Source organism: Cyprinus carpio, chromosome A9 (assembly GCF_018340385.1).
Source record: "Cyprinus carpio isolate SPL01 chromosome A9, ASM1834038v1, whole genome shotgun sequence".
In the NCBI taxonomy this organism is placed as follows: Eukaryota; Metazoa; Chordata; class Actinopteri; order Cypriniformes; family Cyprinidae; genus Cyprinus; species Cyprinus carpio.
Window position 1 is genome coordinate 1,874,010 of NC_056580.1, and position 16,111 is coordinate 1,890,120.

At 37.2% G+C, this 16,111-nt stretch overlaps 1 protein-coding gene across 2 annotated transcripts in view; it reads left to right on the forward strand.

The window, feature by feature from the left end:
• The window catches only part of myo3b (myosin IIIB), a 138,311-nt gene that overhangs the window by 59,099 nt on the left and 63,101 nt on the right, over window positions 1-16,111 (forward strand). The window contains exons 24-25 of one of the 2 annotated variants that reach the window (XM_042763120.1): window positions 13,459-13,538; window positions 14,028-14,048. In XM_042763120.1, the coding sequence (XP_042619054.1) occupies window positions 13,459-13,538; window positions 14,028-14,048 (101 nt within the window). The remainder of the gene's footprint in view (window positions 1-13,458; window positions 13,539-14,027; window positions 14,049-16,111) is intronic. The other variant, XM_042763121.1, reaches the window with a different exon arrangement.

Here is a 16,111-nt window from a genome sequence, read left to right on the forward strand (position 1 = left end):
TGCACATAAGCACTGTAGAGGTTAAACATGAAGATTCACGTTTCTGACCTTCCCAATGAGTATGCTGTCCTAATTGAAGCTTTGAGTAAAGTCGAGGCATCGCAATTACCTCCCCACCGACCAAGTGACTGTGCCATTGATTTACTGTCAGGTACTATGAGCCCCTCATGGTCGTATCTTCCCAATGTCACAACCAGAATCTGAAACCATGCAAAATTACATCAAAGAGGAATTGGCCAAGGGCTTCATCAGACCCTCCACCTCTGGAGCATCAGCCAGTTCTTCTTTGTTGGAAAGAAAGATGGCGGATTTCGATCTAGCATCAATTATCATGGTCTGAATGAAATCACAGTAAAGTTTCAGTACCCCTTACCACTATTACCTGCAGCCTTAGAACAGCTCCGAACAGCCAAATTCTTCATGAAAATTTCCATACCAGATGGTGTATCAGCACCTAGAGACAACCTGTGCATCCCTGAATGTCAGCAGAGACCATGTCAACTATATGAGCCCCAGAGACAGATCCCCTGCAAAGACCTCGTCAACTAGATGGCCATAGGGACAAGACCACAGGAGCCAGCCAATCCTCTGCACAATCTGACCTGTGTTGCAGCCTGGAATTAAACCACACCATGCTGGTTTTGTCTGGCCAGAGGAGAACTGGCCCCGACTGAGCCTGGTTTATCCCAAGGCTTTTTTCTCTATTTCTATTCCTTGCCACTGTAGCCTTTTGCTTGCTTAGTTGGGGACACTTAATTTCTGGCAATATTGTCGGCTTTATTGCACAGAAACTATTGGAAGAGAGCTGAACTGGATGATGACATCACTGAATCATCGATGAACTGACTTTAAACTGCTCTAATTGCAACATCAATAAACAGTTCAAACAACTGCCAGCCGAGTTGCTCCAAACATTACCCATTTCTCAAAGGCCTTGGTCTCACATTACTATAGACTTTAGTATTGACCTTCCGGAGTCTCAGGGTCATACCACTATCCTCACTGAAGTAGACAGATTTTTGAAGGAATGCAGACTCATTCTGTTACCAAACTCCCTCCAGCTCTAGAAATAGCGGAACAGCCGTGGAATTGTATCTTTCAATTCAATGGCCTCCCAGAGGACATTGCTTCTGATCAAGGTACACAATTCACCTCTCATGTATGGTCTGCCTTCTTCAGTTGACTAGAGGTCAACGTCAGCCTCACCTCCGGCTACCATCCCCAATCCAACAACCAAACAGAATGTCTAAACCAAGAAATCACCCGTTTCCTCAGAACATACTGCAATCAGAACCAATCTGACTGGAGTATATAATTGTTCTGGGCAGAGTATGCACAGAATTCTTTGAGAAAACCCTCAACCAAGTTGACCCCTTTCAGTACATCCTTGGTTATCAACCTCCACTATTTCCCAGGTCAGGCGAACCCACCAAACGTTCCACTGTTTATGAATGGCTAGAAAGGAACAAGCCACAAAGCCCATGTACATCTTTAACATGCCCTGAGATGCCAGAAAGAACAAGCTGATCCAACCTGGACAATGGGTGTGGCTTTCCACTAGAGATCTTCATCTTCATCTTCATCTGCCCTGCCATAAAGTCCCAGGTATGCAGGTTCCTTTTAAGATCATAAGACAATTAACTCCTGTGTCTTACCATTTACAACTCCCTGCAAATTATTGTATTTCTCCCACATTTCATGTCTCACTTCTGAAACCTGCTGGTGGTCCAAGAGGGAGGATGAAGAAGGTGACTCAGTGGACCCCCCACCCATCATTGTGGATGGCGAGGAGGTCTATCACAAGTTCTGCTCCTGTGGTTCCTCCCTCTCAACAACAGAGGTCTTAGGGTTTTAACCCCTGTTTATGGACTCCATTTCCCATAGGCCCACGTACATGGAACCCGTTACTCTCACCCCTCACCCATTACCAGGAATATTTACGTGATGCACTCTAGCTTGTTCTTTGTGAAGTCTTGTTCTTGCCCTTGCTGACAATTCTGAGCATTCTTCTTTTTGGTTTGCCTTTCTCGTGTATGATCCTGGACTGTTTGCTCACTATTGATTCTCTGCTGCTTGCCTGTTGTTTTGCCTGGACACAGTTAATGAAAGTTGTGCTGCCTGCCTCGAACCATTGCCTTTTTACCTTGTACCTGTGTTGCCTTGGATACTGTTGTTGAAGATTGGACCCTGCCTGTTTGCACACTGACACTGACGGTTCATTACAAAACTGTTCTGCCACAGATTTGTTGCCATTCATTGCCATTCAGAGTTATCACCTCAGAAACATCCCGTTCTAGTGTTAGATACATTGAAAGATGCTTTTAAAAGATGTCCTAACACCTTTTAATGTCTAAAACATTGCTTAGCAGTTAAAATTGGCCTTAACCCAAGGTTAAACATAGTGTGAAAAGCCTATAAGCTACCATAAAAAAATCCAGTTTATTCCAATTTTTAGGACTATTAAAGATTCAGAAAAATCTGTAACTCAGAGAATGAGGGGCATGAACTGCTCAGTGTTTTTATAAGTTATGTTACATTAAGATTTAGCTGTGTAATCAGTTGCCCAAAGGTTAGATGTCTCTTCAAACCTTTGAAATTGCAGAATACATACTGTTTAGAAGGCCATGCTCTGAGTTCAGACCTCTGGTTTAGGTCTGGGGTCAGCCTGCAGTCCATGTGGTGCTGTCAGAGGAAATGGATTATATTTGCATGAGCAAATTTCCCTAAAGCCAGAGCTCTTGTGTGGATTTGGGGTTTCAGGGTGTTTGGTTTGGCTTTGTTTTAGAAAACTCCATGGGGCTTTTAGTGCAGGCCTGTGGCCACACTGCATGTATATGCTCTTCTGTGCGGCCTTCTAGTGGATTTGCATAGAACATCTGTGCATTAGAACAGAACCGTATGGTGTTCTGGTTACTGTCAGGTAGAGATGGTCGCTCTCGAGGTCTCTGGAGAGAAACTGATGGTGTTTTTGCTGTATAGGAAATTGCAGTGTACAGAATGGATTGTTGAGCAGTTTGTACATATGGACCGAATGAGTCGAGTCAGACCGGCTATTGACATTTGCATGTCTAAAATAGTGAGGTCTGAAAGTGATTAGAGTTTTGCAGTTGAATAACAATTCTTTTATATTTGCTTTATATTAGATTGATTCCAGAACATTTTACTTAAAACATGAAAAGCAAAATAAAAATAGCCTTTTTCCACATTGTTCTTATTCAGCCCTAGTAACTTTAAAGGGATAGTTTATCCAAAAATAAAAATAATAATAAAAACACACAAACATAATTTCTTACTCTCATGTGGTTGTAAACCTCTATGCCTTTATTTCTTCCAATAAGAAGAAATATGAAGAAATATTTATCAGAATGTCACATACTGTTATTTTGCCTTCCAAAGACTTTTATTTTGATATTCTTGTACTCGTATACTCAAGTTTTCCGTTATATTCATTATGTTATGTTCATTATGTTATGTTCATTTTATGTTCATTATCCGTTATGTTTATTATCAAAAACAGTAACATCTGTAAAAATCATAACAACCAAATTTTTATACGGTGAAATTGAATTCAGATTAACCATTGTTCTTCCATACATTTAGATCCTGATAACCACAGTTAAAACCACATATATATAGTACTTCAATACAATGATAAAAATGTAACTATATGGTTTCTTGGTATTTGTATGAAAAACAGTTGTCTAAATACATTTAGTATAAATGCACAAATGCTATAGCTTAATCACAAAAAATACTGTAATTATATTCCATTACTTCTTTAATATATTTAATACATGTCCAAATTGATAATATAATAAATGAACAATGAATTCAAGCCCCTTCACAGTGGATCTCGCAGCGCTTTTTAGTGGTCGCGTGACAAAGACTTATCAGCGAGAAAATGCATGTGCATTTTCATGCTGCACTGCCATTTGAACTTTGAGCCTAGTGGATAAATGGTCCATGTGGCACGGTTCAGATGATTAGCACCGTTTCGTTCTGCTTTTGGCACACTTAAACATTATATTAGACATCTATCAAACTCTTGTTATCAATTTATTGAGGAAAATCACATCATGATGATTATCGTTATCATTATCGTTTTATCACCCAGCCCTAGTCACAACACAGTTCATCACACTCTGCTACATATGGGGCCAATCAGAGTTCCTGTCCACCATCAAAATCACCTAAAATGGGTGCACTGGACCTTGGAGCAGTGGAAGAAGGTCGCTTGGTCCGAAGAGTCCGGTTTTCTTTTAAATCACGTGGATAGCTATGTAAGAGTGTGCCATTTACCTTTGCATGATGATGCATTGTGAGACAATGACAAGCTCTTGGAGGGAGTATGGTGCTGGGTGCAGCCATTCAAATGAACGTTAATTTGACACATGCTACCTAACTATCTAAACCTAACTAGCTAACATCTATGAAATGATGTTCGCTAACAGTAGATCACTGCTCAGGTATTTTAAAATTCTTTTTATCCCTAAGTGAAGAACAAAAAAGAACTTTGGGTCTTTTTCAGTACTCAATTTGTTGTATTCACTGGGGAGTGTAGAAGAACCTAGATCAGTCATCCTGCTCAGTGTTGTACTCTCACAAGTATAACAATCTTTCAAATAGGAGAACCACTTTTTAACTTCAGCTTGACCTCGGGGCAGCGCTGTGTTAGGTCGACAAAATCCCTTGCTGCTTTTACGACTGTGGTATTGGGTCTTAGTCACACTAAACCGGCCCAGCAGACCATCTCTTGATTAAAGCAACCCACATACAAGAACCCAAAGCCCTTTACAGTGGACAGAACTAACGTGATTCTCAAATGGATGGCTCAAACCACCTCTGGTCAAGCGCTGAACGGAGAGGGTAGATGGGGGCAGGGCATCTTGCACTGGAACAATCACATTTGGCTGCTTTCCGAGCTGAGTTTCAAAAACATTTCATATTTATTTAAAAGAGCAGAGTCTGAATAAGATATGAAGCATAAGGAAAAGCCAGGAGATACGAAGGCGCTTTCCTCAGCAGAAGTCAGCTTGTGTAGACTGCTGTCTGACAACTTTGATTGTCCCCTCGTTCCTGTGCTTCACATGCGTACACTGGGATGAAAGGTGTCATACTGAAGCAGGGATTGCTTTATAATCCAGGGCACATTGACTGTTCTGGTCAATAGAAAGGCAACACAAGTGGCAGCTTGGGCCGCCGTTCTCTGTGAGATTCTTGCTGGGCTTAATTTTCAAAGTGAATGCACAGGGCTTTCTTTTTCTTTTTTCCCTGTCTCCCGTTCGGCAGCTTGTGTCAGAAGCACATGTGAGGAGAGATGCCATCCTTTTTCATAGGCCTGTGACTTAGCAGACAGATTGACTGACCTGATGGGAAGAGTGCACACACACACAAACACACATGATTTATTTTCATTGTGTCCTGACCTCACTCTTGGATTCTGTGTTCTTTCAGTAGAAATGTGCTGTTGTGCTGAAACACTTTTTTGTTTTTTCAGATTTTAAATGATTGTAATTATGTCTTTCTCAAAGCTAATATCAGATGTAATTTGTAAATAGACATAAAACATTATTTTGTTAAATGTATTTGAGTTAGTTATTTATAAAAGGCTATTATGTGAGTGAAGTTTAACCACAACATTGGTAAACAAAATAACACATAGTAGGTCATTCTCTGCAAATGGTGTCATTTGTGACAATAGCTACATTTACAGCTGATTAGTTTCAGGACTATTCAGTGAGCCTTGTGTGTGAATGTAAGCCAGAATGCCAGAAAATTTGACTGATTACCAGAATCGATGCTGGCACGTGTCTTTGTGAACAAAGACAGAGCTAACACTGTGAAGGTGTGTATTTGTCGTACTGATGATGAGACTATTTGACTGGGAGATTGGGCATAGCACCTTGAGGTCTCTGTATCCTCTCAAGTCTCTGAAACCCTGTTTCTTAAGCAACATACAGTAGGTTGTGGTTTTCAGAATGGCGTCTCCATGCTCTATCCTTTCCTAATTTTCTCTAATCTTTGCTTTCATTGTATTAACATGTCGGAAGAAACTTTGTCATATGAGCACATAAATGATATTCCATTGATATTCCATTCCAACACTCTTTGCACACCACTGCAAAAAGGATGTGCACTGTTTGAATGTGTACTTGTAGTGTACTTCAGATCTTAAAAGTTTATTTGAAAATATTTAAATAAATTCTACTTTCTTTAACACACTTAAGTACATTTTAAAAAGTGCACTTTGTAATGGTTTCAAATTAAAAGTTTAGAAAGAAAATTTTAAATCGTATTGTTATAATAATATTTTGTTGTGCTTTAAAGAATCACTTATTTTGATGTGTTGACTGACATACTAAATAACTTGATTAATTTTAACTGTAGTGAGCTGTTTAATGTTATATCTTATGTTAATATATTTTTAAATGTGGTTTAAATTGCAACTTTATCATTTCAAATGTGTAATTACAAATATATTTAAATACATGACATACAAGTTTCAATAGAAACAACTTAAAGTATATTAAAGTATATTTTTATATGGTAAATTTACCATAAATCCTTGTCAGTACATTCAGCCGTACACTTTAACCATATTTCAAAGACAATATAAATAACCTGCATGCCTTAAATATAAATAAAATAAATAATATAAATAACTCCGCACACCTGCATGCCTTAATCATTAAGACAAGCTCATTACAGTCAAGCCTAACCTGAACCCATAACCTTATATCACCCAGTACTTTCTTAGGTATGTACAAACAAGTACATGTTCTGTAAAATAAAGTGCAACCACCATTTTTAATATGATGAGTTTGCACAAAACATTAAAGAGAAATGTCCTGGGTTATTCATTTTTCATTTAGAATGCGTGATGTTTTACACACAAACTGAGTGATTACAGACTTCCCTCAGCTGTATATTCAAATTATAAGTATTTGAATAGAAAACTTACTGTGATGGGATAGAAATAATGTTGTGCTTCAGGGTTAAGCTTATAGAGTTAATTGGAGTTGGGGGTAGTAATTTAGAAATCAACCAATGAAAACTCCATATTTTTTGAACACTGAATATTGGGGCGTTACAGATATACAATTAAATAGGATGTGGACATATCATGAACTGGTATGTGGGTGTCAAAACATCAAGAAGTCATTATGTGAATAAATACATGCATTCAGAGGCACTGTATGTATGTGTGTGTGTGTGTGTGTGTGTGTGTGTGTGTGTGTGTGTGTGTGTGTGTGTGTGTGTGTGTGTGTGTGTGTGTCAGTGTGCGTAGGTGCGTTATAAGCTGACTTCAGGGTAGATCCCCTTCATCAGACCATGATGTGTGTGTGAAAAGCGTGAAAATGCACTTATGCATTGCATGCTTGTTCCACTCGCACTAATTCATTTTGACAAATGTCCTTTAATAATCTGCACTGAGAGATGAGAGAGAGAGAGGAGGGGAGGGGAGAGTCTCAGACAGACAGACAGGAGCAGAAAGAGAAAGAGAGCGGTAAGGAAAAAATGATAGGCAGAGAGAAACAGAAGTTCTTCTCATTTGTGTTTAGCAGTTTGTCATATGACCTGACAAACACAATATCCCCTCAATTAGACCAGCAGTACCCAAGATTCAACTATATCCTCAATGACTTTTAGCCCTCTTCCACCACAATAGGGTTTTTTCTGAAAAATAACCATTGTTTTACCACTTAAAGATCATGCTGTTAAATCAGGACTGTCAATTTGCTGGGATGAGAAATTGTAATATTACCAGTAAATTACAATTACTCCATATTATGTATACTAACACCTGTGTCTCAGAAGTCAAACAATGCTGTCAAATTGGATAGATAGTGAAACTAACAGGGTATTCTTTATCAGTGGTGGAAAAACGTTTTTGGCAAAATTTCATTTATTTTCTAAATGCACATTATTACTCAATCTCATTGTGAAACACCAGACCTTTGTCTTGTAATGTTTGCAAGACTTCTTAATTTAGTCCACATAAACTCTGCCCCTTTCTTACAATCTACTGCAAGCTTGCATTCATATCTGCCTCCATCCTATCAATAACCAGTGGATAGAACCAAGTCCTGCCCTAATCTCTTATTCAATAATCTGTTTTACTTAGGTGTACATCACAATGTAGAAGAAAAAATCTGTCACTGCTTCCATTACATTGTTACTTCACAATGATAATTTATAATAATTGACATCACAGAGTTAACTAGTATATTGGTGCTGATGTGTGAATGGCATCTTAAAATGATACGCCGACCAGAAATGAGATTCTCAGATGTGACCCTTTCTTTAAATTAACACAAACAAATATTTTTAGAAAAATTATCCATCTCTGTGAGTTCACATTATTTGCAATAATAAGTGAATGAGTGACCAAAAGTTGACACTTCAAAAACCACACAAAGCGAACATAAGACTGTAACCCATATGACCCAAGTTGATTAGAAAAATACTAATATTTGAAACTTTGGAAACTGTAAACCATCGCTTCCAGTCAACTGTCACACATGCGCATTAATGAGAGTGTCGTGGAGTTCCATGTCAGCATAATGAGAAGAAGCATGAAGTGTGCATGTTCTGAAGCTCACGCGATAAGGTGACACGGAAGGACAGAAGACTGTCACTTCTCGTGTAAGTTTCACAATGCACTTACATCTTCCTTCACAATATGCTGATGTTTCTGGCAGTAGTATTTTTCTCACACGCATGTATCATTTCGCATTAGATGTCAATCAACTGAAGTCATATGGATTACCATCATTGTTTCTGAAGCATCAACTTATGAGTTACAGTCCACTTAATAAACAGCGATATCGTCGACTTGCACAGATTCTGTTTAAACTGAACTGAGCTGGATGATGACATCACTGAATTCAATGATAAACTGCTTTTAACTGAAAATTGAGTGTTTACTATTGTCATTTTGCACTATTAATGCACTATTTTCCTATATAATACTGTAAAGTGCTTATACACAAACTGTATTTTTAAAAGGACTATATAAATAAAGGTGACTTGACTTGACTTGCATTATATGTATAGAAGATATTTTTTCTAAAAAATTTTCTAAAGAAAGAAAGTCATATACAACTGTGACGACATGAGAATTTTCATTTTTGGGTGAAGTATACCTTAAACCATCAAAAGACAGTAAAGGTGTGATACACGGGGCAATGTTGCCAAACAATGTAGTTTTGTCACTTTCCCATTGAGAATGGGCAACAAATGTCTATCTGGATACTTTAGATCGGTGGTGGGCCCTGTGTCTCACCTGGTTGCCCATTGATGGCTACATTGCCCAGCAACATTGCTCAAAGAGTTGCCCCATGTATCATCAGCCTTAAGCCATTACTTGTTGTTAACAGCAGATGTAGAACATTTACCAGAAACAGCAATCTAACAAATGTACAATTTACTGGATAGGTTTAATGCAGGGGTGTCAAACTCAATTCTTGGAGGGCCGGAGCCCTGCAGAGTTTAAATTCAACCCTAATTAAACACACGTGATACAACTAATCAAGTCCTTCAGGCTTATTTGAAAACTATATGGTACAGTATGTGTGTTGGAGCAGGGTTGGCTCCGGCCCTCCAGGAATTGAGTTTGACACCCCTGGTTTAATGTAAGCAAAATACATACCGTATCGCAACCTTTACTTCTAGTTTAGTGAACATATTTTAACATCCAAATAAATCAATGCAGCATCTTTATGCCATCACAAGTTGCTTTTGATATCATGATCAATTATTTTAAACAAATATATAGTTAATCATATTTACCAATTAATACCAACTTATTGTGTTCGTAAAAAAAATATTCTAGGTGTGAAGCATAAAAAAAAAAAAAAAAAAAAAAAAAGATTGTCTGGGTCTATTCCAGTGTAGACAGATTTTTGGACACTGGGAGTGGGAGCCGGTTTTCCATTTTGGAAATGCACAGGATGAGATTGAGCACCAGCTCAGTGGAAAAGAGCTGCACATGGTCCCAACTACCAGTGCTGCGTCAGGATTTTGACTATAGCAGAAACAACATTTACCAGCAGCCTACACGTGTAATCCCATTGGCAGGAGTGTGGGATTCCTGAGCTATAGTTAGATCTGAAACAACTCAATTAATCCATGACAAATAGAGCAATTAAACATGATGTGCTCTGAATGCTAGGAACCATGCATGTTCGTTCACACAAGACAGTCATTATGAAACCAGCGTGGCGATGGGAAGAAAAACGATAATTGTTTTCTTGACTTATTGCTTGTTTGTTTGAGTCTGTGACCCATTCTAATCTGTCATCTGGTGTATTACTGGGGCGCAGACTACAAGAACAACAGATGTTCCAATTCCCTAGATTCCTTCAGACTTACACGCACACTGCTACAGTTGCGCTCAGCTTGGTGTTTCTGCGGTGGGTATTTTTCTAAAGGTGTGTGGCACATCTGTGCTGCCATTGTTTATTCATGCGCCAGAGCCTTTGAAACGTGCTAAAATGCTTCCCACTCATTATAAAACTCCTGCCACCCATGGATTAGCACTTTGATGTCACCAATCCGGCTTCAAAGGCTCCTTCAGTACCATTAATCAGAGTTTAGTCTCTGAAGACCCAGCCAGGGAAAACATTTGGACATCTTGTGCAGAAACTTTTGAAAAGCTCAGACGGTGCTGCATATGCAACAGTGGTGTTTCATATCCCGAAGACGAGTGTGTGTGTGTGTGTGTGTGTGTGTGTGTGTGTGTGTGTGTGTGTGTGTCTTTAAGGAAGAGAGAGAAAAGAGGAAGCAGAAAGAGAGAGTGTATTAACGACAGAGAGAAAGAGAGATGAGAGACAGTGATGGCTCACTCTGATCCTGAGAGCTCTCAGCACTGGATATTAGACAGTGCATACGTCACAAGGCCAACACGGGTTCCCTTGAGACTGTCTTTTAAATGGTTTTTTCCTAATTCCCCACATTACATCACAAAACACTGATTTAGTTCAATTAGAGGGTAAATGAAGGTTATTGTAGGTCTACTAATGTTACAGTGTCATTAAGTTTGGACTTTGTTTTCCTCTCGCACCGTTCCCCTTCATTGAGTCAATTGTGTCATTCTGTTCTGGTGTGTGTAGCTAGTTATCCTTAAAGTTCCTATGTTTTCAGTTCTAGTTTGTCTGGTCTCATCTATGTTAATGCTACTTGTGTGTTGGATTAAATACTTTATAAACCTCCTTCTTCATTTTTGTGCGTTTGTGAGCAGCGTAGCTATGACAATGAAAGGTGAAGATTCTTTTGTTGTTTTTATCAGTCAGGGTTACAGTTTTATTACAATGAGCCATTATAATAATGAATGCATAATTAAGATTGTAATTTGTCAATTTTATCAATATTAATATTGTCAAGATGCTTTTAAAAAGAGTACTCATTACATAAATCAAGGGTTTCCAGTTATATTTTGAAATATTCTCGCAGACCGGCTCGAGTGAGGTGGGGTTTATATAGCCTATAGTGGTTCAACAGATAATATTGTGGTTTTTGAGTCACAAATCGGATGATTTTTCAGATAAGCAAGAAAAATATATTTTAACCTGTTAACTGTCACCCTGTCCTTATCTAATCATGACAAACTATATATCGTTGGAAAGGTCTATGACTCCTAAATAGATATTTTACCAATGTTTTTTGTTAGAAGTTATGTAGGAAAAGTAATAGATTAATTTATGACAAGAGTGCACCCTCAAAAATCTACATCATAACAGGAGTTCTGACCTTGTCAAAAAAAAGTCTTCTTCTTCGTTGCCTTTTTCTCAATCACACTTTAGAAATAATCAGAAATGATATATGAACTGAAAACTTAAAATCTCAAAATTCATCCTTTAAAACCCATTTTAAAATCAGACATTGCATTACCACGAAAATGGTACATCAATATCATGTTATAAAATGTTTTTGTTCATGAATTATAAAAATTTTAGTTTGGAAAGTGCATTTTCAAGTCTATGTTCAAAAACGTGAGTGACAGTTAAGGGGTTAAGTACAGAGAATGAGAATGCAGAGGATGGTTTTTTGACATAATTTTATGTGTATGTATCTCAAACGCAAGGAGACGTGAAAGAGGAATCAACTCTGTATTCTCTCGCTGTCTGAAGCACATCTTTATGCATGTGTGTTCGCTTCGGGTGTGTGCGGCTGCATTTAATTTACAAGAAATCCTCAAATTTCTACACTATAGCAATCACATACAACACACAAAAATACAGAATAATTAGAACAATCATTAACGCACAATAAATAACAGAGTGTCATATCTATACACATTTTTCCCAAAACTTTCTTGAGACCCGGTAGCAACTCTTCCATGGCCCGGTACTAGGTCGTGACCTGATGGTTGGGGACCTCTAACATAAATAAAACCTAAGTGCAAACTGAATGTGATGTTTTCAGACACTAAACTGCACATTAGTGAATGAAAATTTATTATAATTTAAATTAATATTAAATGCAATTAGCTGAACTTTAGAATGTTTTATGACTCATTTAAGTAGGACTTAAGTGCATCTTTATATATGATTTAATAGTTACTTCTGTTGTCTTTGAAATAGGGTGTACAGCTGAATGTACTGACATGTATACATGTAATGTTTTTTTTATATATATATATATTGAAATGTGTGTCATATATTTAAATAAATTGGGATTATGTAAAAATGTATTTACTTTAAATGTAATGTCATTTAATACACTACAGTTAAAATACTTCTTTATAACATGACAAAATATCATTAAAACATTGATTTAAAATGTATTTTAAAGTAAAATCAATTTTAAAGTTTAAATTGACATTATCAAAAAGCCTACTTTAAAAGTGTGATTAAAGGGATACTCCACCCCAAAATGAAAATTTTGTCATTAATAACTTACCCCCATGTCGTTCCAAACCCGTAAAAGCTTTGTTCATCTTCGGGACACAATTTAAGATATTTTGGATGAAAACCTGGAGGCTTGAGACTGTCCCATAGACTGCCATGTAAATAACAAGCGAAGAAAAAAAAATGACTTTATTCAATAATTCCTTTGTCAGTGGTCTCCTCTGTGTCTCTCCAGTCACCGTAAGGATGCGCTGTTTTATTTCAAATCAAAGCTAAATACACGTAGAAACAGCGCATTCTTGTGGCGGGGATGATACAGAAGAGCATACACAGCATACGATGATATAGAGAGACACAGAGGAGACTGTTGACAAAGGTATTATTGAATAAAGTCATTATTTTTGTTTTCTTAGCTTACAAAAAGTGTTCCCGTCGCTTCATATAACCCAGATTGCATGTCTGATGCCAGATGGAGTACATTTTTTTCATAAATTTTCATTTTTATGCAAGCTCAGAGCTCTACACTACCATATTGTTATGTTCATTTGTGCTTCAGAGAGGGAAGATTGATGTGTCACTGATCTGTGTCTCTTCTTCCGCTGAGCAGGTAACCTGGCCACATCCAGGGCAAGAGTGACAGCAGCATCCAGATCTCTGCCTCCACAGCTCAACAGCGGGAGAAATAAGGTGTGTGCTTCTCACTGACTTCTTTACATTCAGACAGTCACAAACATTTTTTTATGTTAATTTCAGATGACAATGAACATAAAAAAGCGACATATTTCAGTTCCTTTTCTGATTTTTGGGCAGTTTCATCTGTTCAGTAAAGGTGCAGGTTTGGGGTAAACTCAAAGCTTAGTCATTAACCTTAGATATTAGCATTTTAATGCTAAATTAATTATATAAATTATATCTCTGTGTTAAAAAGTCAGGTGTTACTGTATGGGCTGCTGTCGGTTCCTTCATCAGCCACATGATGGAATTAATATATTAGAACTGATGAAGCTGATGATGTTATTCTTTTGCCAATGCATTTACTCCAAAACCTCTGAACTTGAGCGCGCGTGTGTGTGTGTGTGGGGGGGGGGGGGGGGGTCATTGTAAAATACCTCTGTTCTTCACTCTTCTGTATTTATCTATTATCTGTCTCTCCGAACTATCCTCTCTCCCCCTCAGTCTCCTAAATATCTGCTAAAGGTAAGAATCTCTTCAAATCCATCTTCTTATTCATTAGCCTCATATTTTCTAAAGCAATTTTCACTTCTTTATTTTCTCTTTCTGGTTTGATTTACTCTTGATTTACTCTGTGAGCTAATGGACCTAGAACCTAGAATACCTAGAATCTCTTCTTAGAATACCTAAAATCTCTTAATGTTTTTAATAATCACAGTTTAATTTGAGAACAGCTTTAAAACAGCCACACCCTATGCTTTTTAACCTATTTAAAGTCCACTTATATTTGTTAGGTTTTTCTCACCAAAAACGGCTGTAATTTAGTTTTTCATGACTATTTTCCACCCTCTCTCTGAGAATCCCAAGAAATCCAAATTGGAATTTTGTATCTTTAGTTAATGTCTTTTAGCTTTAAAAACAGCTAATGTACTGTACACCTTAAAAAATTACAAAATTTACTTTTAGTAGATATAAGCATTTAAGTATCTCTTTTATAGGAAAGTAGAAAAAAAATATTGATTGTTCTTATCTTGCAATACAGTTTTTTATCGCTAAAATGAGATTATCTCTCCCCCAATTCCACCTGCCACTGACTAGCAATAGAAATATAATATATGTACTGTAAAAAAAATATACTGAAAAATGTCTTTGAAACTATTTTCACTCAGAAATTTCTAGTGAATGTTACAAATAATTACAAAGAACGGCATGTAACGTTGAAATAAACATGCAAATCTGAAGTAGAATGTCTGAAATCCTTTATGATTAATGAGTCTTAATACTTTAAAAAAATCATAATTAATTTACTTACCATTTCATTGTAAATATTTTTTAAAAGTGTCTCAAAACTCAAAAGTGCAAGGAAATTCCATTTTAGTAAAGCCCAAGGTGAAGTTTACATTTCTTTAGATCTAGCACAGATTGAGGATTTTATAAAGCTAGATTTGCTTCATGCCGTGGTATTGTGTCCTGACTACGGTGCTGAGTTGGTGTTCTTAGGGAGGAAATCCCTGGATAATTATTTCTCCCTTTCCTCTGTTCTGTGTGTAAGATTAAAACAGTCCTGCAGACTATAATTAGACACCGGAGCACAGAACCCAATTAATTAGTTCCAGTTAATATTGCAGATACTTTTAAATTGCTTCAGTCACAGATGAGATGCTTTACAGAGTTCTGCTTGTAAGCAGAAGTGGGACAGATGTCTTATTAAAACACTGGGTTAGTTCGATTGTCTCTCAGTCAGACTTCATGTCCAACACTTCAGTTTCTCATAAAGATCACACACACCTGCCTCTCCACACGCAGATGAAATAGAATATGAAGACACATTTTGCTGGTATAGACCTGCTCTAAATTATGTATCACCTTGATAAATTCATGAGGTCTGTTCTAGCGATGGCTGTTATGCACATCATATCTTGTCCTCGTTAAGAACAGCTGGAAGCCTGCGGTATTAAACCCATCATGCTCAGCTTGGATCATGATGTTTTAAAGTGCTTGTTTTGTGTCTTTACATAAATATGAAGTGATCATTGTCATCATGTTATATAGTAGTAGATTCATACAAAAACAGTTCCATTAAAATAGTTCCATTTATTAACATTTGTCACTACATCAGTTAACTTGAACAAACAATAAAAAAAAATAATTTCAACATTTACATAAACTAACAATAAACACTTGTTTTTCATTACCTAGAATTAACAAAAAATTTAAATATTGTTTTATTAATGCATTAACTTATTTTAACTAATGGGACCGTATTGGAAAGTGTTCCAAAACATGTTGTCAAGTCAAGTCACATTTATTAGTATAGTGCTTTACAATACAGATTTCAAAACGGCTTCACAGAAATAAACAGTCACACACACACACACACACACACACACACGCACGCACGCACGCACGCACGCACGCACGCACGCACGCACGCACACACACACACACACACACACACACACACACACACAAACAAACACACACCTACTGGCTTACAGACAAACATGATCATAGATTCTCAAAATACTAGCTTCATAATAGCTATGTTTTTACTATTGTGATAATTGATGAAACTGTGAAACAGACCA